Below are 22,539 nucleotides of genomic sequence, written 5' to 3' on the forward strand. Positions count from 1 at the left end.
AGAAAATAAGAAAAAAACAAAAAGTTTTTTTTGTTTTTTTTTTTTTTTTACTGTTAGCATTCTGGTGTATTTTTCATTCCTATTTTCTCTTTCTAAACTATACTTAGCTGTTTTCAAATATAGCTGTTTTGAAACCTTGCTGTAAGTTCTCTTGGTTTTTAGGAAATATTATATTTATAAAGGAAAAAAGCTCTTAATTGATCTATAATAAGCTTGAGAATTAATAGTTCCCATTGCCAACATTCTCAACCATGCCTTTCTGCCCTTCCTCATTATCAGCAAGCCCAAAGATTAACACAATTTCAAAACTAGGATGTAGTCATAGCACTTCAAAAGATCAAAATATTGTTTGGTCTATTGTTTCTATACTACCACCTCCTAGATATTTTATTATTACAAGGTGGGTTCCTCAGGAAGCAGAGATGAGAACACAATAGGTTTATGGCAGAGAATCTCACAATTAACAACTCGGGATGAGAAAGCACACAACTGGGCAGAAGAAGTTGGGCATCAATGCCTCAGCCCACCCTGCAGGGGTTCTGAAGCTGGGATGATCCTTTGGAGCTGTCAAGAGGACACTGATCAGTGAATAAATACAAGCCATCTGAGAAACAGTATGATCTTGGGTGAAGTGGCTGTCTTCACCTGAGGTAGTTTTCACACAGGGATGGTACCTGAAGCCTGTTTAGAAACACTTCTAGCAATTAAAGGAAAAAAATCTTTCAGTCCTGTGAGCAGCACATCACATCTTATTTGGAAAACTATGTTGGGGCACCTGGGTGGCTCAGTCAGTTAAGCATCCAACTCGATTTTGGCTCAGGTCATGATCTCACAGTTCATGAGTTCGAGCCCCTACATCGGGCTCTACACTGATAGCATGGATCCTGCTTGGAATTCTCTCTCTCCCCCTCTCTCTGCCCCTCCCGTGTGTTCTCTCTCAAAACAAACTTTAAAAAATAATTAAAAAAAAGAAAACTATGTTAATTCCTTACTCTAACATTCTGATCTTGACTATTCCACAGCTATGATTAAGTGGAAAAACTCGCTAAGTGGAAAAGCTATGGAAAAAAGAAGGGACTTGGTTTACACAAAATTACTGAAGTCCTGAGCGTTGGTTCCTTTGTCTATAAAATGGTAATACGTCTTTTGTAGGGTTACTGTGATTGTTGAATAAATATTGTTTGCAAAGGGGTTGTTATATAGTGGTAGGTCCTCAATAAATGGAAATTCCTTTTTTTTTTTCATTTTTGGAAAGATGTTTGTTCTAACCAGCTATATTCCTTCATTGTAACTTTAAGGATTTTCCTAATACCTCATAATTCTAGAGTCCAATAGCCCAAGAACACTGTCTAGTTGTAGGGCAAATTGATGGCTGCTACCCATCCATTCCCTTCTTCCTAATAGTCACAGTTTTATTCAGGTATAATCCTAGATAAAATAGGGAATCCTGATTAGGTAAAGACAATCCCTGGCTAAACTGCAAACGGAGATGTGGCATTAGATGGCCTAACCAGACTAAAGGAAAGAATATACATACTCTGATTACAACTGGCAGCCATTTTGTGACCCCAAAAGGACTCAGCCAAAGATAAGCTGACACCAAGGATAACAGAATGAACTATGAATAGAATGTTTGACTATCATTGAGTTGTTGATTGCAAAGTGTCTGGAATCACCCTGACAACTCATGAAAATAATAAACTTGCTTGTTGGGGCTCCTGGGTGGCTCAGTTTATTAAGCATCTGACTCTTGATTTCGGCTCAGGTCATGATCTCACAGCTATGAGATCAAGCCCCGCATTGGGCTCCACACTGGGCATGGAGCCTGCTTAAGATTCTCTCTCTCTCTCTCTCTCTCTCTCTCTCTCTCTCTCTCTGAAATAAACATTTAAAAATAAATAAACCTCCTTGTTATTAAATTAGTTTGAGTTCATTTTACTATTACTAAACAGCCAAAAGTTCTCTGAACAATAGTACATCTTACTAAATCTACAAAAAAAAAAATCATGTTTACTGCCATTGTTTTTATTCTCATCTGCTTCATTCTTGAGGGCAAATTATTTTATTGTTATGTTGCATATTGCTTTATATAGATTCTAAGTCTTTGGTTTACCTTGCACCAACCTCTTTTGCATGCTTATATGCCTGGGCCCTTAGAAAACATATGTTTCTTTGTTCTGCATGTCTTGCTTGAATTATTCATTAACTGGCTATTGGAGCCACTTTTCTCTTTGGTAAGACTAGGCATTCTAAGGACATTCTTCTAAGCCAACACCTCACATAGCCTAACCGTTCAAATGAACTTGATAATAAATACTATCTTTCCCACAAGCCTAACATACCTTTCTCTGATAACAGAAGTGGATGTGTTTCTTTTCTTTTTGAAAACCCCTAATATTACAAGTTTATCTATAAAGTTGCTGCTTGTTTGGCTAATGCCTCCAATCCTAACTTATTTAGAGGCAGAAATAACTGGAACCAGGTCTGATTACAAGCTTTAGCTACTATGACTCTTCTTGGTACTCTGTTATTCTCATGGCCCTGTTGTCAACAATCTTATAATGAAGAGTTTTATAAAAGAGAAAATATTTCAAACACATTAAGTGATTGATATAATTTTCTTCAAGGGAAGAAGGCACCTCCTTAAGTTGTCAGTCACATCAAGGGGAAAATGAAAACAAAAAGGGAAAGATTTAATGAGCCCCTCTAATAGTTTAAGCATTTGAAACTGCAGCATGTAAACTGACTTTAGATTCCAGAAAGCTCATTTAAAGAAATACAGTACACCCTGGAAAATCCAATATGCAAAGCTGTTTAACATCAACAATTTTTTTTTTTTTTTAACGTTTTATTTTTGAGACAGAGAGAGACAGAGCATGAATGGGGGAGGGTCAGAGAGAGGGAGACACAGAATCTGAAACAGGCTCCAGGCTCTGAGCTGTCAGCACAGAGCCCGACGCGGGGCTCAAACTCACAGACCGCGAGATCATGACCTGAGTCGAAGTCGGACGCTTAACCAACTGAGCCACCCAGGCGCCCCGGACATCAACAAATTTAAGAGTCCAAACTAAAAATAAAGTATAAAAAGATGCAAATATTTCTGTCAAAGTTTAATATTATATTTTGATTAAACTGAAGAATGTTCATAAGCTCTATGTTAGTACACTTAGCTTTAAGCTTATACATTTTAAACAAGAGAGGCGAGGTGATGTACATTTTTTATTCTGCATAGTTAATGTACAAAATATTCCCACTACCCTTGAAAAACACTATAGTATCTAAAACAAACTTTGATGAACACTGAATGTTAAAACATTTTATGACACTATATAAATTGAATAGAAGTGAACACAAATACATACTCTTTAATTTTTCAAAATGCTAAGAATATATCACAGCACTGATAATATGAAAAAAAAATATTTGGATTCATTTTTAAATTCAAAATTCTTCTGGATGTTCTTCACTGAGGGGCCTTAGAGGTGAAAAGGTAATCAAGTTACCACCAAAGGAAATGTGTCTGCCATGATCTGGATGTCTCCTCTCCACCTGAGTGAATGTATTATCACAGTTTAGGCCTGGCTGGAGAATAAATTCAAAGAAGTCACTACATCACGTCTTTCACCAATTAAGTCTTCAACAATGCAATTTAATAGGTTAATTAATAACATAAATAACACGTTTTGTATATAATAATACAATTATTACTAGCACAATGAATTTGCTACTTTCCAGTAGATCTAATTTCAATATATACTTTTTTAATTGAAAAGGTATATCAGGTATATATGTCTTAAAGGTGAGTAGTAATATGTAAATGTACTTCAGCAGTATATGTAGGATGAATAAAATTAAGGCCATATCTTAAGCCACTTACACAGATTCCACAAGTCCTAATCCATATAACTATACTTAATAGGCTTTTTACTAATGTGATCCTGCTAGAATTCGTTTCTTTTGTTCCCCCTTGAGCCCTATTTCAGGTTCAAGTGATGCTACAGACTAATAATCTGGGTCTAAAATACATAGGTGGACCTATAAAAATATAAAAAAAGTCTAAGTTCTAATATTTACGAAAGTGGAAAAGAATTCACAGGGAGACTAAATTATAAAGTACTAAGATTTGGGGCGCCTGGGTGGCTCAGTCGGTTAAGCATCTGACTTTGGCTCAGGTCATGATCTCGCGGTCCGTGAGTTCGAGCCCCACGTGGGGCTCTGTGTTGACAGCTCAGAGCCTGGAGCCTGTTTCAGATTCTGTGTCTCCCTCTTTCTCTCTCCTCCCCTGCTCATGCTCTGTCTCTCTCTTCTCAAAAATAAACGTTAAAAAATAAATAAATAAATAAAGTACTAAGATTTATCAACAAGATAATATAGAAGATAGATAACTGTGAAGCACTTTTAATCATAGTATTAGTACAAAATGAAATATTATGATACATTAATTTCCAGATTTAATTATAATATCATATATGTCAGAACCAAGCATTCGGAGTTCATATCTGGGAACAGGATTATATCAGATTTGTATAAATTGGCCTTATGCTGAAATCCCTGACTCTAAGATCAAGAAAGCACCGAGTATGGGCCATAATGATACACTTTATTCTGCTGAGACACAAGGCGGCACAGAAGCCTGAACATAAAGAGGGCATCTTTGAAAATAATGAAGGCCAACATATACAGAAGTCCTTAAGGAATTAGGGGCTTAAGGAAGCCAAGTATTTGCCAGGCTTCATGAGGTTAACAAAATTATTGTTCTTTTATCCTACATTTGCCTTAATGAATTTTTTATATTCTGAGATCAAAGATTAGCAAACCAAGACCATTTCCTGACCTATTTTAGCAGCTGGCCCTGGAAAATTTCAAGGTAAGGCTATAAACCAGGGTTGTCAACCTGGCTACACATTAGAATCACCTGATAATGGTCCTACTCCAGACTGCTGGAATAAAAATATCTGGGGGTAGGGCTGAAAACCAGTGCCATAAACACTTAGTAAGCAAGAAAGCACTCTTTCATTCATGCCAGTGACAGCATCATGAACATGAATCAGACAGCTCTGCCTAAAGAGGAATTTACAGTTCATAAGGGAAATAGATTCCCCAAATTATAATCTGTTTCAGGAATATAATATATTCATATTACACTATTAATAAGAGATTAAATGTGTGCATTGTACACCTATATCTATATATATAAATCAATAGGGGAGAGATGAGAGCTTTTCTAGGAAGGCTTCATAGAAGGGTCAAGGTTTAAACTAGATACAGAGGCAAGAGGTCAGCAAAAGTAAAGGCTGGGGAGCCTCTAAACAGAATACGACATAAATATAGTAATCTAAAAGAATTAAAATGAAAATAACCAATGATAACTGAAGGTAGGATAGACATTATCTTCCCAACTGTACATTTCTAAAGGCAGAAACCTTGCCTTATTTTTTCTTGCATCACTTAGAATTAGAATATGCTACATTTTAATTTTTTTTTTTTTTTTAACATTTATTTATTTTTGAGACAGAGAGAGACAGAGCATGAACAGGGGAGGGTCAGAGAGAGAGGGAGACACAGAATCGGAAACAGGCTCCAGGCTCTCAGCAGTCAGCACAGAGCCCGACGCGGGGCTCGAACTCACATACCGCGAGATCGTGACCTGAGCCGAAGTCGGACGCTTAACCGACTGAGCCACCCAGGCGCCCCTATATTTTAAAGTATATAAACATAGATAACAAATGGATTTCACAGTACATGCAACAAAAACATGGAAATTTTAAACCAACTTTGCACATATACTGAAAAGTGAGTAGTACCATTTTATAAAACAAATCTAGAATATAAAGGAATTTTTCAAATTAAGTTGGAAAACTTACCGAATCAAGAAGATGGCATTCAGTAGTGAGACTTTTAGTATCAAACAGTACTGAAAAACAAAAAATAATTTTTAACTTTTAAAGAATATCCTCACAGTCAAGGGTTAGAAATGGACAACACCTGAAAAAGACAAAAAGTTCCATATATGAAATGCTATAACAAAAACATAGGTCATCTTATGCTGTGGCATTTTTTTTTTCCTTAATGTTTATTTAATTTTGAGAGAGAGAGACAGAACTTGAGCAGGGGAATGGCAGAGAGAAAGGGAGACACAGAATCTGAAGCAGGCTCCAGGCTCTAAGCTGTCAGCACAGAGACCAACGCAGGCTCGAACCCACGAACCATGAGATCATGACCTGAGCTGAAGTCCGATGCTTAACCGACTGAGCCACCCAGGTGTCCCAGTGCTATGGCATTTTTAAAAATGTACTTGAATTTTTTAGTAAAATTCTTATCCTTAAATTCAGTATAAAGAGTCTTCTACAAACAAATCTCACGTTTGTGATATTAAAGGTACCACTGGGCGTCCAGGTTGGTGAATATCTGGAGATTTGGGGAGAGTGGTGCATTTGGAGGGTATAGAAGCTTTGTACCCTTTCCCCATACCTTGCCCTATGCATCTCTTTCACATGGCTATTCCTGAGTTACATCCTTTTATAATAAACAGGTAATAAACCAAAGTTTAGGGGATTAAAAAAAACAAGGTACCTGAAAGATGCTAGCTGGAGTACATTAAATGTCTGGCCAAGGTTATGTTTATTTTGCTTTAGGCCCCAGCCAGAAAAACACCATTGAGTAGCAGATGAAAACAGCAGGTGAAACTATCGCACATTATACTATAACAAAAATACAAGAGCCATTTCGTATTGCAGAACAATCATAACAAAGTAGATAGGAAAAAGGCAATACGGAAGAAAAATAGGGCATTCTGAAGAAAGGTTTGAGGATGTGCGTTGAAAAGGATGTGAAGTAAAACAGTAATAAACTTCAGGGAATTTCTCTGAGTCTGCACAAACAATGAAGACTGCAAATAGGTCTGATGCAAAATGCTACTTAGTTCCAACATGGATTAGTTTTTAATAGGTCTACTTCAAAAGGTTTGAGGTGTAGAGTGGGATTCTACAACACATACTAATTCTCATAAGGTATTTACTATGAATGTCCAGTTTTTCAACACTTATTCTTAGAAACTGGTACCCTGAAGTATTTACGATAATCTGTGTATTAGTCCAAATTCATTTATTTAACAAAGTGTCATCTAAATATATTTAAAAGACCTCACCTGACTGAGAAATTTTAGTTTCCTCTTCCTGTAAGATATTATTTTGTGATGCTGTATTTTTTTCAGGGCTGCTCATTAAAACATCCTGTGCTGTAACCGAAGAATTTAGTTCCATTCCTTCCACATCATCTGAAATTTCTTCCTTTTTGTTATCATTAATATCATCTCTCACTTCACCAGCAGGTAGAGGCAAACTCATTCTTTCACTGGGTAAACGATCCATCTCAAAGCTTATCTTGTTTGTACCCTGGAAGTAAAAAAATACTTTTACATTTAATTACCAAAAATTGGAACAAAAAGTTTTGTTGCTATTCAAAATAAAAACAGAAGAATGACATTTGGAACATAGGCTAAAGAACATTGTAAATCCCACTATGTTGCTTCTTGAACAATTAGTTCAAAGAATATTATAGCAACAGTATGATTGAAGGAAACTTTCTCAGCAAATGTCTATGATACTCCAATTTAGTGACTGGCAAACATTTTTTTGTGCAGGGCCAGATGATAAGTATGTTAGGCTTTGTGAACCACAGAATCTCTGCCACAACTACTCAACTCTACCGCTGTACTGTGAAAGTAGCCAGATATAATATGTAAGTATGGTTGGGTTATAATAAAACTTTATTTACAATAATAATTTTGATGGCAGTTAAAGAACACAAAATGGCACTATAGTTTCAAACAAGCCAAAGGTCTTTAAAACAAGAATTATCATTTTATATGACTGATTTAGATTTAGATTTCCAGAATGGAAATTCTGGGAGTGGTTTACGGAGTTACTATACATGATGACATAAACTGCTATCTACTACACTGGAATCGAACTTACATAATTTACTTCGATTAAATCTTGTAATCCAGGACACGGAGTATCTTCTATGCTGTTCCAAAAAAAAAGAAAAAAGCAGCACTGTAATCAGATAATTAAACACACTGCTATCTTTTTACTTGTGTTTTGATATTGTCCCTCATGAGTCAAAGATGGATCCGGTCCAAGATCAGACCTGGTCCAAATAGGCTAGTTGTGGACCACAGCTACAAGCACGATGGCCACAAAAACCAGAAAGCTCACAGCCGGTTACCATGCTGTTCAGTCCACCAGCAATCTTTTGAACCTCAGTCAAATCTAGAGCTACACACATACTAGAGAAAGGTTAGAATAAAGCCAACTCCTGGGAGTGTGGAAGCTACAACTCAGTTACCTATAGCTGGAGTTGGCCACATTCACTTGTTCGCTACAGCATAATATATTCCAATCTCAAAGTTCATAACTTGTATTCATTAGAAATATCTGTCTCAACCTCTTGCAAGTCATTTTTTAAAAAAAATATCCTATTTTTCCAGTTTTCAACTTCATGTTGCCTTCACCTCACAAAGTTGTTTATGTGTAAGTTGCTCTTTCAGGATTATTTTTGGGAATTAAGTAAAAGATTTTTTAAAGAGTATTTGTATTATCACTTAAATACAATTATGGACCTTCTCAGCACAAGATAATAAACTAGAGATATATAAAGCAAAGTAAGTTGCATTTAAGAAATGACAATAAATTTGTATTTTATAACCCAGATTTCTAGAATATTTAGTTCCCACAAAGGTTAAATATACCTTGCTTTATACTAAAAATTAGAAATCTTAAAATATGTTCCATGAAATATTTAAGAGCAAAAACTTTCATTTGTTTCCTCTACTTCAATTCGTAGGTGTTCTTTATTTTACTTTTTTGACAGCCTTCTCTGCTGTGATGGCTAAGTATTCAATGCTATCCCGTCTCCAGATTAATAATAAATCCAATAGTCCTCTCTTGGCTCCAGATGATAATTTTATTTCCTACTTACCTTAAAGTATCTTTTTTTCCTATCAGATTTCTGGTATCTTTATGTTCCACCAACAAGGACTATATAGATAATTTTGATGCATTTGTAGCAGAAAGAATACAGGGAGCATCCAATTTTACCAATTATAAGCTGAATTTGGGTAAGTTACTAACTTTTCAAGTTACTAACTTGAAAAATGGAGATCTAATACCTCACAGGGTTGTTTTGAGAATTAAATGAGATAATACATGTTAATAACCTAGAACCATGTCTAGCCCATAATTCTTCAGTACACATTAGCTCTCCCTTATTTATGCTCTGTTATCTGTCAAGATAGCAATCTCAAGGTACTTTCTATAGAAAGTACAAAAGTGCCTACCTCTCAAGGACCCTGTAGGGAGGCATCAAACACTGCTGTTTAGTAAATGATGAAAATGAAGCTAAGTGAGTTAACTTATCCCAAAGTTTCACAGCTAGTATGTATGCCATAGAGCTGGTTTTGAGCTCAGATTTATCAAGCACCAAAGCCACAATGTGTTTAACACCAAAGGACACTGTATTGTTTCCTTTCTTCTTAGTTCTGCAGAATTTATTCTACCCATCTAAATATAACCAATTACCGATCAGAAATTGTAAGCCTTAGTTCCCTCATTTAGGAAACAGAAGTATTTTCTATATGTCACAGGGTCATTGTGAAATCTAATAGAAAATACGGGTCTTGCATATTTTACCAGGTTAACAATCTGAAATGATATTTAATGTCAGCATCTGTTATAGTCTAGATAACAACACATGAAGGAATACCTGTTTTTAGGAGTAGTTGAAAGCAAAGTCTCCTTATCAACATGTCCACATGTGGTACTTGAAGGATCAGGATTCTGCGGTGACACAGTTTGTCTCAGAACGCCCATCTTAGACCTGTTCTCAGACACAGCTTTGCTGACAGACTTAGGTGTCCTAAGTCTTTGAGAAAGACGTTCAGAGGAGATAGAAAGTCCTAGAAGATGAAAGAAATCATCTCAATACCAAAAAGTTCCTTCATTCACTTTTCATTACAACAAGGAAGACAGTGCAAGTTCTTCCTATTACCCTACCAACTAGCCTCCTTCTCCAGTAAAATGTCTGTTAAAGACAAATGCCTGGGACTTTCAGTTAAAGATAGTATTGAACACACACATTAGATTCTGTTTCCTCTTGACATCCCACTACTTGACGCAGAAACAGAGATCATCTTAAAAGGCAGAATGTCACAAGGACAAAGAATCTTTTTTTTTTTTTAAACTCAGTGGCTTTTTAAACCTGAAATACAATTTTCCAGGACAAAGGGAACTAAAAGAGAGACAACAATAGTCAGAAAAATTCAGAAGCTGTAATGTAGATGAGTGAGTAGGATATTACTTACTAGACCCAAGAAAATAAATCCTAAGTCACAGCCAGGAAAGAGGAGAATCAACCCAATTTATACCATAACACGCCTCAAAACAACTGGTGGCCTCAAGCATCTCTGAAAGCAGAGATGAAAATGGAGCTAAAAACAGGAAAAACAAAGTCAGTTTAAAGAACAAGTGGAATCCTTTCCTGATTCTGCACAGGTAGTCAACATGCTCCTTGCCACCACCCAAACCAGAAAAAGAGAGGGTTATTTCCTGAAAAAGGTGGAACAGAAGGTCTCTGAGTTAGGGGATACCAAGTAAGGTTGAGATGGGGAGGGGACTATGTGGAAAAAGGGGATCTGGTGAGTATTTACAAACTATTGAGACATTCAGTTTTTTCCTCCCACCTGGCCCCTGAAAGGCTGGTAGCCAGAATTCTATCTTCTAGGCAGCAGACTGAAAGAATCTTCTCTGGGGAATCTGACTAGCACATGAGAACAGACTTCAATATAGTGATGTGTAGGGTCCCAGTGTTATGGTACAGCTAAATCACATGACAGTAAAGACCACATCACCCAAGTACTGCTGTGCAGAGACCCACTCTTAACCACAAGCAGGCAGTCAATGATCGCCAGACACCCAAGGAAAGCCTCTAATATAAGAGATGGAAACCAAAACCAAACAGACAACGAGCACCTGGGTGGCTCAGTCGGTTAAGCACCCGACTTTGGTTCAGGTCATGATCTTGTAGCTGGTAGGTTCCAGTCCCACATCGGGCTCTGTGCTGACAGCTCAGAGTCTGGAGCCTGCTTCAGATTCTGTGTCTCCCTTTCTGCCCCTCCCCTGCTCACACTGCTTCTCTCTTTCTCTCTAAAAAATAAATCATAAAAAAAAAAACCCAAAACCAAAACCAAAAACAAAAGAAAACACCCCAAACAGACAAAAGTATCTTGGAACAAATACTGACTCTACAGGGGAATGAAAACATAAAAGCTACCATTAACATCCTCAGAAAGGTAAGACAATACACTTACCAAACCAGTACAGAATGTTATAAAATGGAACATTCCGAGAATGAGAAAGAGCTCTTGGGAATTTAAACCATGAGAGGAAAACAAGACAAAACAAAGCATACCACCATGAGAGCCAATATGAAAGTTGAGGAAATCCGGGAAGTAGAAAATGGCAAGTACAGGAAAAATTATAAAAATAGCCTATTTCCCAGGAAAAAAATAAAAATAGGTATTTCTGAAAGAAAGATCCAAGATAACCAAGGAGAGTAAATCATAGGAACAATTCAAGAAAAAAAAAAATCTGTATCTTGTTCAGAGAGAGGGCTTCAAACAACTCAAGATTCCAAGACTCGTAAGAACTAAAAGTGGTTGTCCCTAGGGAGAAACAAATGGGATGAGAGGGGCTTTTGGGGGGGACTTCTGTTCTGTAACAGGCCTCATATGAACTAAGGGCTCTGTAAATAAAACTCAATTTTAACAAGATAGTGTTGGGCCATGAACCTTAACCTCCCCAGTCAGAAGTGCCACACTGGGTCCATGAAAGAACAGACAGTGATGAGTTCATAGTAATGGAAACTAGTAGGATCCTCAGGAAGTTAGTGGCAAGGAGCCACGTTACTAGCAGGAGGCAATTCCTGGGTGGAAGTGAAGCTGCTTAGAGTAAAGCAAACAAGCCAGACTACACCAGGTATGATACCTAAATTGACAGGAAGATTATAATATACTTGCGGTGATAAATTTACATTTTAATGTAAATATCAGATAACAGCTCAAGCTTATTTTCAGAAAACTTCCCAGTAGACACAGTTAAATAGGGAAAAAAACATCCCTTCAGCTGATTAGTACTTGAAGAGGACTTGGACCCTTTCTCCCTGAAAACAAACATCTATGGGCACCTGGGTGGCTCAGTCAGTTAAGCATCCAACTCTTGATTTCAGCTCAGGTCATGATCTCAGGGTTGTGAAACTGAGCCTCATGTAGGGCTCTGCACTGACAGTGAGGGGCCGGCTTGGGATTCTCTCTCTCTCTCTCTCTCTCTCTCTCTCTGCCCCTCCCCTGCTCTCTCTCTCTCTCTCTTTCAAAATAAACAAACATTAAAACAAACATCTAGCACCTAAAGCAGTGATACAAGTTTCTACTGAGATTTACAGATTACTTCAGCTATGACCTCTCGTTACACGATGTATATATAAATAATTTCAATCTAGATATATAAATTCAATCTAATAAAGATAGCCTATGGGGCGATTGGGTGGCTCAATTGGTTGAGCAACAGACTCTTGATTTAGGCTCAGGTCATGATCTCACAGCTAGTGAGTTTGAGCCCTGCATCTGGCTCTGTGCTAACAGCGCAGAGCCTGCTTGGGATTCTCTCTCATTCTCTCTCTCCCTCCTGTGCTCACACACTCTGTCTGTTTCTCAAAATAAAGAAACTTACAGAAGACCATAGGGGAGGGGAAGGAAAAAAAAAAATTAGGGAGAGAGCCAAACCATAAGAGACTCTTAAAAACTGAGAATAAACTGAGGGATGATGGGGGGTGGGAGGGAGGGGTGGGTGGTGATGGGCATTGAGGAAGGCACCTGTTGGGATGAGCACTGGGTGTTGTATGGAAACCAATTTGACAGTAAATTTCATATTAAAAAAAAAAAGTTTAAAGATAGCCTATGAAAAATAGCTATTGGGGGTGCCTGGGTGGTTCAGTCCATTGAGTGACTGACTTTGGCTCAGGTCATGATCTCACAGTTCATGAGTTCAAGCCACACTGTCAGTGTGGAGCCTGCCTGGGATTCTCTCTCTCTCCCCCTCTTTCTGCCCCTCCCCCACTCACATGAGCATGCTTTCTCTCTCTAATAAATAAAAAACTTAAAAAAAAAATAGCTATTAAAAATTGTAAAAGAGGGGCGCCTGGGTGGCGCAGTCGGTTAAGCGTCCAACTTCAGCCAGGTCACGATCTCGCGGTCCGTGACTTCGAGCCCCGCGTCAGGCTCTGGGCTGATGGCTCGGAGCCTGGAGCCTGTTTCCGATTCTGTGTCTCCCTCTCTCTCTGCCCCTCCCCCGTTCATACTCTGTCTCTCTCTGTCCCAAAAATTAAAAAAAAAAAAAAAAAAAAAAAATTGTAAAAGAAAATCATAAGATCAGAGTTAGAAATCAGTTAGAAAATCATAAGAATGGTTTCCTAAAGTATTAAAAGCTGGTTTCACTGGAATGCTTTTAAATTAGGAAATTAGTACATTTATTGTATTTCATAAAATCTGAGCAAAAGTTTTAATACAAATGAAAATTAAACCAAACCCACTTTCCAATGACGCACACACAGTTGTGCTTCATTTTAAAGCACAACTAAAGAAGTGTGATGATTTGATGCCTAAGATGCTTTGCATCTTAAATTCTAATCCAACTACCCTGAAGAAAATCACCTAACTTCTCATGTTTTTATCATGTCCCTTACCGCTTGGGATCCTGTGACCTACCCCACAGGATTGTGGGGTTAAGTGGCAATAACTGATGTGAAATCACTTAGGAAACACAAAATCCATTTTAGAAGATTGGTCACACTTAAAGTAATCTAATCATACACATCACAATGTGCCTTGCATGGGTTTGTGAGAGCATAGTCTATCTTCCAGACCCACAGAGAGTTTATAGGCCTTCATGTGAAAGCTACTTTATACCTCTTATACAAGCTCCCATCTAACCCAAATATTTCTCTCAAGGAGTCTTAGCAAAAAATCTAACCTGAGAAGGATTTAACGGGACTTTCAATTCTGAAAAATCCAGCATCAAACACTATTGTATCAACTTCCTTTGGCATTACAGAGGCCGCTGCCTCCACATGTTCTTCCTTCTTCATTCTCTCTCTCATTGCATTTTTTATGGCAGCTAGGCGATTTCTAGCTGCAATTCTTCCATCATCCTCTTTGGATTTACTTGCTACACCTGAGACAACTTTTTTCTGCAAAGAGAAATTATGACATTTATTAAAGCTACTCATTATCATCTTACAAGAAAAACAAAGCATGCATAGCTATTTAACACATTTGGGGTGCCTGGGTGGCTCAGTCGGTTGAGCGTCGGACTCTTGATTTCGGCTCTGGTGCCAGGGGTCAAAAGGTAAAGGACAAAGTCCCTGCTCTCGAGGAGTTCACAGCTTAAGGGAAGGGCTCGATGTGGACATTAAAAAGAATAAATGTCATGATACAGACAAAATCAGACAACTGTAAGAGAATACCAGGCTATCACCTAAATCAATCCTAAGAGTCATCCAGAAAGGCTTATAGGAAGTAGCACTGAGTTGGAATCACAGTTAGCCAGGCTACAAGACCAGGCGAAGAAAGGGCTGGAACGTGCAAAAAATAGCATGTTTGCAAAGCCAGAAGTGAAAGAAAGCATAGCAGAGCTGGGAGGTAACAACAGATAGATTTTAAAATCCCTTGCATGTAACCATTTTAAAGAGCCACATTTATACAGAGGACAAAGAAATAGAGTTTATCCATGACTTTTAATTTTTTTTTCTTTTTTAACGTTTATTTATTTTTGAGACAGAGAGAGACAGAGCATGAATGGGGGAGGGGCAGAGAGAGAGGGAGACACAGAATGGGAAGCAGGCTCCAGGCTCTGAGCCATCAGCCCAGAGCCCGACGCGGGGCTCGAACTCACGGACCGTGAGATCGTGACCTGAGCTGAAGTCAGATGCTTAACCGACTGAACCACCCAGGCGCCCCATATCCATGACTTTTAATCAGGAGATTAACGTTATCGGCTTTGTGTTTCGAAAGGTCATTCTGGGGGCGCCTGGGTGGCGCAGTCGGTTAAGCGTCCGACTTCAGCCAGGTCACGATCTCGCGGTCCGTGAGTTCGAGCCCCGCGTCAGGCTCTGGGCTGATGGCTCAGAGCCTGGAGCCTGTTTCAGATTCTGTGTCTCCCTCTCTCTGCCCCTCCCCCGTTCATGCTCTGTCTGTCTCTCTCTGTCCCCAAAAAAATAAATAAAAAACGTTGAAAAAAAAAAAAAAGAAAAAAAAAAAAAAAAGAAAGGTCATTCTGTCTATAGCCTGGAGAATGGAGGACTGACTGGAGGTTACAAGTCAGTTAGGAAGGAGACTATTGCACTGATACTGGGTAAAGATGATAGTAATTAGATTAAGGAGGAGAAATGGAAAAGCCATGAATGGCTTCAAGAGATATGTTAAGGGGGAGAACTGAGAGGACTTAGCAATCTGTTGGATGTGTGGAGAGTAGAGATGGTGAAATAGAGAAAAGACTAAAGAAGATACCTCAGACACCTAGTGGGAATATCATTCTCTGAGACAGAAATATCGATGTGTGTGCAGATGACTTCAGTTTGGGATTTTTTTTTTTTTTTAATCGTTTTAATGTTTATTTTTGAGAGAGAGAGACACACACAGAGTGCAAATGGGGGAGGGGCAGAGAGAGAGGCACAGAATCTGAAGCAGGCTGCAGGCTCTGAGCCGTCAGCACAGAGCCCGATGTGGGGCTCAAACCCATGAACCGTGAGATCATGATCTGAGCTGAAGTTGGACGCTTAAGTGACTGAATCACCCAGGTGCCCCGAGGCATACTGATTTTAAGTTTTATGGAGTCAGGATATATAGAGGTAGAGCTTAGCAGTACATGTGTTTTGAAATACAGATTTGGGACTCATCACAGGATGGGGAAGATTGCACAGAAAAAATGTGGAAGGAAAGAAGAGAGTTGAGGTAGGAATAAGGGTATCACAAACATTTAAGGGATAAATGGAAAAACAAACATACAAACATGACTGAAAATGGGCACAGAGACAGGAGGAAAAATTAGAATATAATTTCAAGAAAGAGGGAATCAACTGTATTTAATCCTGCAGAAGGATTAGATTTTATAATTAAGTAAGTGTCTAATAACTCAGCAACTAGAGAATCAATACCCCTGGTGATAACTGTTCTAGAGGCATCAAGAAGGGTGAAGTTGACTTGCAGTGAGTTGGAGAGATAAGTGAGGACCAAAACAGTAACCGCAGAGTACAGACAACTTTTCCAGGAAACTTGTCTGTGATTCGGAGATGGGAACATCACAGGTTTAAGGGTTTTTTTAATGTAAGCGAAGCTAAGACCCTCAAACATGTCTAAAAGCTGATGGAAAAAGAGAGAGGAAGAGAGGGAAAAAAAGGCTAATTGATGGAATGACAGATCGATGAATAAGAGGGAAGAGGATCAAAGTATAGGTATTAATTTTACTTTATTTGTTTGATAATCTTAATAGTAGCCTCTAAAATAGAGTAAGAGGAGAGAGACACCTGGTGATAAGGGACAGAATTACAAGGCTCTGATATAACGCTATCTGCAGCACTGATGATGTTCATGTTTCCAGGACTGAGTACTCAATAAGAAATATCCATGGTAGCTTCAAGTTGTCCCAGTATTCTTCACTGTTTAGCAGATTTGAAATTCATTCAATTAATTTAGTCACTGTCCTCAGCGTCCTTGTCATGAGACTTCATTAGTCAAATAATTTGGTAATAAATTCTTTCAAATTCTTATTTATTTACTTTTGAGAGAGACAGAGAGAGCATGTACACATGTGCGAATACAAGCAGGGGAGGGGCAGAGAGAAAGGGAGAGAGAGTCCCAAGCAGGTTCCACACTCAGCTCGGAGTCTGACGGGACTTGATCTCATGACCATGAGATTGTGACCTGAGCTGAAATCAAGGGTTGGACACTTAACAGACTAAGCCATCCAGGTACCCCTGTAACAGGTTCTTTTAATACTCTACTATCTTAAGTCCCTAAGATAGGATTTAAAACAGACATTTTATTTGGGTTACATAAGAATAAAGTACTAAACTAGAAACCTAATTCTATCACCAAAGGTATTCTTCTAAAATATAAAGAGGGGTGCCTGGATAGCTCAGTTGGTTAAGCACATCTGACTCTTAATTTCGGCTCAGGTCATGATCTCATGGTGGTGAGATCGAGCCCCTCGTTGGGCTCTGCACTGGGCATACAGCCTGCTTGAAATTCTCTCTCTCCCTCTCTCTCCCTGCCCCTCCCCCGCTTGTGCACATGTGCATGCGCACACTCTCTCTCAAAAAAAATACAACTAAGTAAAAATAAAATATAAAGAAACACTGGCAATGCTCTAAGGTGGTTTGAGAAGTATCTATTTGACCAGAAACTCTGAGTTCAAAACATTACTAGAAAAAAAAAGTACTACAAATAGAGAAGAATGGAATCTTTCATGTTAACAAAGCAAATTTTAGAGAAAATAGGAAAATTTACAAGATAAAGCATAGGGAAGAAGACAGACATTCTAAAGAGCCATTGTCCCTCTTTCCTATTTAAAAACTATTTCATTTTGAAATAGAGCACACAAAAGAATATATAAAAACAAAGAGGTGGCATAGCCTACTGATTAAGAACATGGATTCTGGAAAGAGAAGCCTGGCCGTGAAACATAGCTCCACATTTGGCAAGTGATTTAATCTTTCTGGACGTGAGGTTTCTCAACTGTAGCTTGGGGAGAACAGAGCCTACTTCACAGGACTGTTGTGATGATTAAATGAGCTTATACACATTAAATACATAGAACAATACTTGGCACACACTAAGCATTATATCAATTATGTAGTACTCCTGTTATTATTAGAACAAAATGGATGTTTTACAACAAAATGTACAGTTTGAAGTGTAAAACAAACATGCAGGGGTGCCTGAATGGCTCATTCAGTTGAGTGGCCAACTCTTGATTTCAGCTCAGGTCATGATCTCACAGTATGTGGGTTTGAGCCCCGCATCTGGCTCTGTGCTGACAGAAAGGAGCTTGCCTGGGATTCTCTCTCCTTCTCTCTTTGCCCCTTCCCCAATCATGCTGTCTTGCTCTCTCTCTCTAAATAACAAATAAACTTTAAAAATATATTTAAAACAAACAAACATGCATATACCCACTATTTGGTAACTTAGAAGCCCTTTGCGTGTCCCCATTCAATTACAGCCCCTACCTCCTGCCCTCCAGAAAGAATTTAGTGTTTAGCTGAATTTAAGATCTGGCTGATTTAGAATTTAGCTGAATTTCATTGCTTCTTCAAAGGCAATCCAGACGTTGTATGTAATATATGGAACTTTACTGGTAAAAAGATGAAAAATCTGAAGCTAAATGTTTTTAAAGCTGAAAAATAAACATTCATTAAAGTAGAAGAATCTATGTTAGAAATTTGGATATAAAACCCACACACTTACCCGAAAGACTTTTTTGTTTGTATTATTATTGTTCTGCCATCCAGATTCCTCAAGTTTAGTCAAATTGTTGAATTTTTGGTTTACATCTTCTATCTGTTAGTAAATAAAGCACATGTTTATCAGATTAATCCTAACTTTATTAAAATGAAAAACCAGTGAACTGAAGCTTCAAAAAAATTGAGAATGGTGAGTTGGACTGATGGCATATAAAATTAGACAAAGCCATCCTCAATTTAGTATTCAAATTAAGAATTCTTATGGTAAAATTATTTGTGCTTTGACAAACTTCCAAAATCTACAGAAAAGATGTCAAATATGAAGAACCCTCCTAATTTATTTTTGACCATTAAAATGTAGGAGGGATATCCTAGATGTTTGTTTCCTAAACTATACAATGTGAACACGATATGTCTTTTTCTTTTTTTTTTTTTAAACACAATGTCTTTTGCAAATACTTTCAGTCTGTGGCTTGCCTTCTCATTCTCTTGACAGAATCTTATTTTAAAAGATACATGTAATATACCTACTAGCAGGATAAGAATGTATGATCCTTATCCTTCTGGTATGGTCCTCATCTCAACTAGTTATCTAAAGTGGCGCCTTCTGTGCACCACTTTAGGGAAGATCAAAACAAGCCTTCCCGCATTCCAGTCAAGGCTTACGTTCTTACGTTAACCTCCATGGGGCCTAGAAAATGTAGCCCCAAGAGAGGTCATTGTATAGGCGTGGACAAGATGCAGGGTCAAAGATGGAGTCAGTGTTGTCAGTGTATGATGCCTATCTTTCTGGTACTTCCAGTCTCTTCCAAAGAGGAAACCATTGTTAATAATTTAGTAAACATGCTTCAAACCCCCTATTATGCATTTATACACATGTATACTCTCAATTTCTCTCTCCTGAAAAAATGTAAATGTCAAAAAGATCAGGATTACACTATGACCAACTGATGTTCAACAATGTGTCAATGTAATCCAATGAGGAAAGGATAGTCTTTTCAACAACAGTGCTGGGGAAATTGGATATACACACAAAAAAAGATGAATTAAAGTCTTACCTATATCATACACAAAAATGAACTCCAAATGAATCATATACCTAACTGTAGAGCTAGAACTACACTTTTAGAAAAAAACATAAGAAAATCTTTGTGAGCTGACATTTGGCAAAAAAAGAGTTCTTAGACATGGTGTCAAAAATCACAACATAGAAGAAAAAAGTTGATAAGTTGAATATCATCAAAATTAAAAACATTTACACTTCAAAAGACACCATTAAGAAAATTAAGACAAGCTACAAAGTGGGGGAAAATATTTGCAAATAATATTTCTGATAAAAGACTTGTCTTCAGAATATACAAACAGTTAGAACTCAATAACAAAAAGACAAACCCAATTTAAAATGGCCAAAAGATTTGAATAGAAATTTCACCAAAGAAGACATTTAAATGGCTAACAAACACATGAAAAGATAATTATCATAATTCATTAGGGAAATGCAAATCAAAACTACAACAAATACTTCGTACCCACTAGGATGGTTCCACTAGACAGACAGTAACAATACTAGTCAGGATGTGGAGACATAGGAAAACTCATACATTGTTGGCAGGAAAGTAAAATATTACAATCACTTTGGCAAACAGTATGGCAGTTTCTTAAAACTCAAACGTAAATTTACTATATGACCCAGCAATATCTAGATATTTACCTCAAGAGAAATGAAAACTTATGTCCACACTAAGATTTGTATGTGAATATTCAAAGAAGATATTCATAATCACCAAAGTAGAAACAATCCAAGTGTCCTTCAACTGGTGAATAGAGAATGGTGTATTTACCCAAAGAACTACTACTCAGCAATGAAAAGGAACAAAGTACAGATACATCGCACAACGTGCAAGAACCTCAAAAACGTCATGCTAAGTGAAAGAAGCCACATATGAGAGACTACATATGGTATTATTTTACTTAATATGAAGTGTCCAGAAAAGGCAAATCTACGGAGTAAGTTGCTTGGGGCTGGGAGTGGGAATGGGGATTCACTTGCATACAGGAAAGAAAGGTCTTTTAATGCTGAAAATATTCTACACTTGGATTGTGGTGACGGTTGCACAACTCTGCAAATTTACTGAAAATCATTGAACTGTGCATTCAGAACTGGTAAGTTTTATGATATTAAACTTCAGAAAAGCTCTTAAAGGAAAAAAAAAAAAAAAAAAGGTCCCAGAAGGCAACTTGAAGAGGCTCCCAATGGCCAAAGCTGGGAAATGAGTATCAATAGATACTAAATATAAACAATATAAACACATCAAATACCTCAAATCTATCAATTATTAATATTAAAAAACAAAATTGGTTACCATTGAATGATGCTAGTGAAACTCATTATCAAAACTGGAAAATATGTAAAAACTGGTCATAAAGCAATACTTAACATCACCATGACTACCTCAACACTATTCACGTCAGGGCCATACAGCAATGGACATTATCTTTCCTTCACTTTTTCTCTACTCTGAATACTGTTTTTGCTTTTCATTTGCTTGGTTTTTATGTATCTATCATCAATTCACCTCTAAATTTTATAAAAACCTCCTCTGAATACAATTTAAAAAGCAAACAGGGGCGCCTTTGTGGCTTGGTCAGTTGAGCATCTGACTCTGGATTTCAGCTCAGGTCATGATCCCAGGGTCACGTGATGGAGCCCCGCTCAGCCTGGAGCCTGCTTGGGATTCTCTCAATTTCTCCCTCTGCCCCTCTCCCACTTGTCTTTTTTCACTCTCTCTAAAAATAAAAAATAAGTGAAAAAGCTAGCAAACAAATCAGGTATTATATATTTAGCTCAATCTCACACAGACCAATCTCACAGGGACCAGGTCCTCCTGCTCTAATCTCAACCACTGCTTCGTAAACTACACACCTCACCACAACTCAGCCCCAATTCCCTTACCCCTTTCTGACACTCAGTCCCACCTCCTCTCATTTCTTGGTTTACTCCATCATTTTTGTGAGGTACATTCTCACTTGGTTTTATAAGAAAGAGAACATGGGAGGTAAAATTTGAGACTGTGTGTGTCTAAAAAGTGCCTTTTCACCCTCACATATGATTGGTTGGGTACAAAACTCCAAGTTGGAACTTATTTTCCGTCAGAAGTTTGAGGGCATTGTTTTCTCAGCTTTCAGTGTTGCTGTTGAGAAATCCAAGGCTATTCTGATTCTTGATCCTTTGTATAAGACTTGTTTTCTCTCTCTGGAAGTTTCTAGATTTTTCTCTTCATCCCTAAAGTTGTACAATCATATTTAATAATGTGCATTGGTGTGGGCTTACTCTGATTCACAATGCTAGACACTCAATGGCTCCCTTCGATCTGGAATTCAGGTCCTCCAGTTTGGGAAAAAAATTTCAACTATTTCATTGGTTATTTCCTCTCCATTATTTTTTCTGTTCCCTTTTTCTGGAATTCCTATTATTTAGATATTATACTTCCTAGACCAGCCCACTTAATCTTCTTATCTACTTCTTATCTTATTCAATCTCTGCTACTTTACATCTCTCTCTTTGCTCTATTTTATGGGAGATCTTAACTTCATATTCCATCTTTGTACTGAATCTTACATTTCTGCTCTCACAGTGTTTAACTTCAAAGAATAATTTTTGTTGTTCTCTGAATGTTTTTTTAATAGCTGTTCTTAATAGACAGATGAAACATCTGTTCCCTTTGAGAATATTAACACTTGCATGTAAAAGTTCTTTTCTGGGGTGCCTGGGTGGCTCAGTCAGGTAAGCGGCCGACTTCGGCTCAAGTCATGATCTCAAGGTTTGTGAGTTCAAGCCCCGCGTTGGGCTCTGTGCTGACAGCTAAGAGCCTGGAGTCTGCTTCAGATTCTGTGTCTCCCTCTCTCTCTGCCCTTCCCCTGCTTGTGTCCAGTCTTTCTGTCTCTCTCAAAACAAATAAACATTAAAAA

The 22,539-nt window shown here is 37.8% G+C and overlaps 1 protein-coding gene across 4 annotated transcripts in view; it reads right to left on the reverse strand.

Moving 5' to 3' along the window:
• Positions 1-3,113: 3,113 nt before the first annotated feature.
• DLGAP5 (DLG associated protein 5) overlaps positions 3,114-22,539 on the reverse strand; it is a 40,099-nt gene continuing 20,673 nt past the window's right edge. Inside the window, exons 13-19 of one of the 4 annotated variants that reach the window (XM_042943306.1) lie at positions 18,575-18,667; positions 14,085-14,301; positions 9,766-9,958; positions 7,977-8,028; positions 7,148-7,394; positions 5,865-5,914; positions 3,114-3,549 (exon numbers count right to left, since the gene is read on the reverse strand). In XM_042943306.1, coding sequence (XP_042799240.1) covers positions 3,442-3,549; positions 5,865-5,914; positions 7,148-7,394; positions 7,977-8,028; positions 9,766-9,958; positions 14,085-14,301; positions 18,575-18,667 — 960 coding nt within the window. In that variant the 3' untranslated portion in view covers positions 3,114-3,441. Of the gene's footprint in view, positions 3,583-5,864; positions 5,915-7,147; positions 7,395-7,976; positions 8,029-9,765; positions 9,959-14,084; positions 14,302-18,574; positions 18,668-22,539 lie in introns of all 4 variants that reach the window. The other 3 variants (XM_042943305.1, XM_042943308.1, XM_042943307.1) reach the window with 3 other exon arrangements.

Source organism: Panthera leo, chromosome B3 (assembly GCF_018350215.1).
Source record: "Panthera leo isolate Ple1 chromosome B3, P.leo_Ple1_pat1.1, whole genome shotgun sequence".
NCBI lineage: Eukaryota > Metazoa > Chordata > Mammalia > Carnivora > Felidae > Panthera > Panthera leo.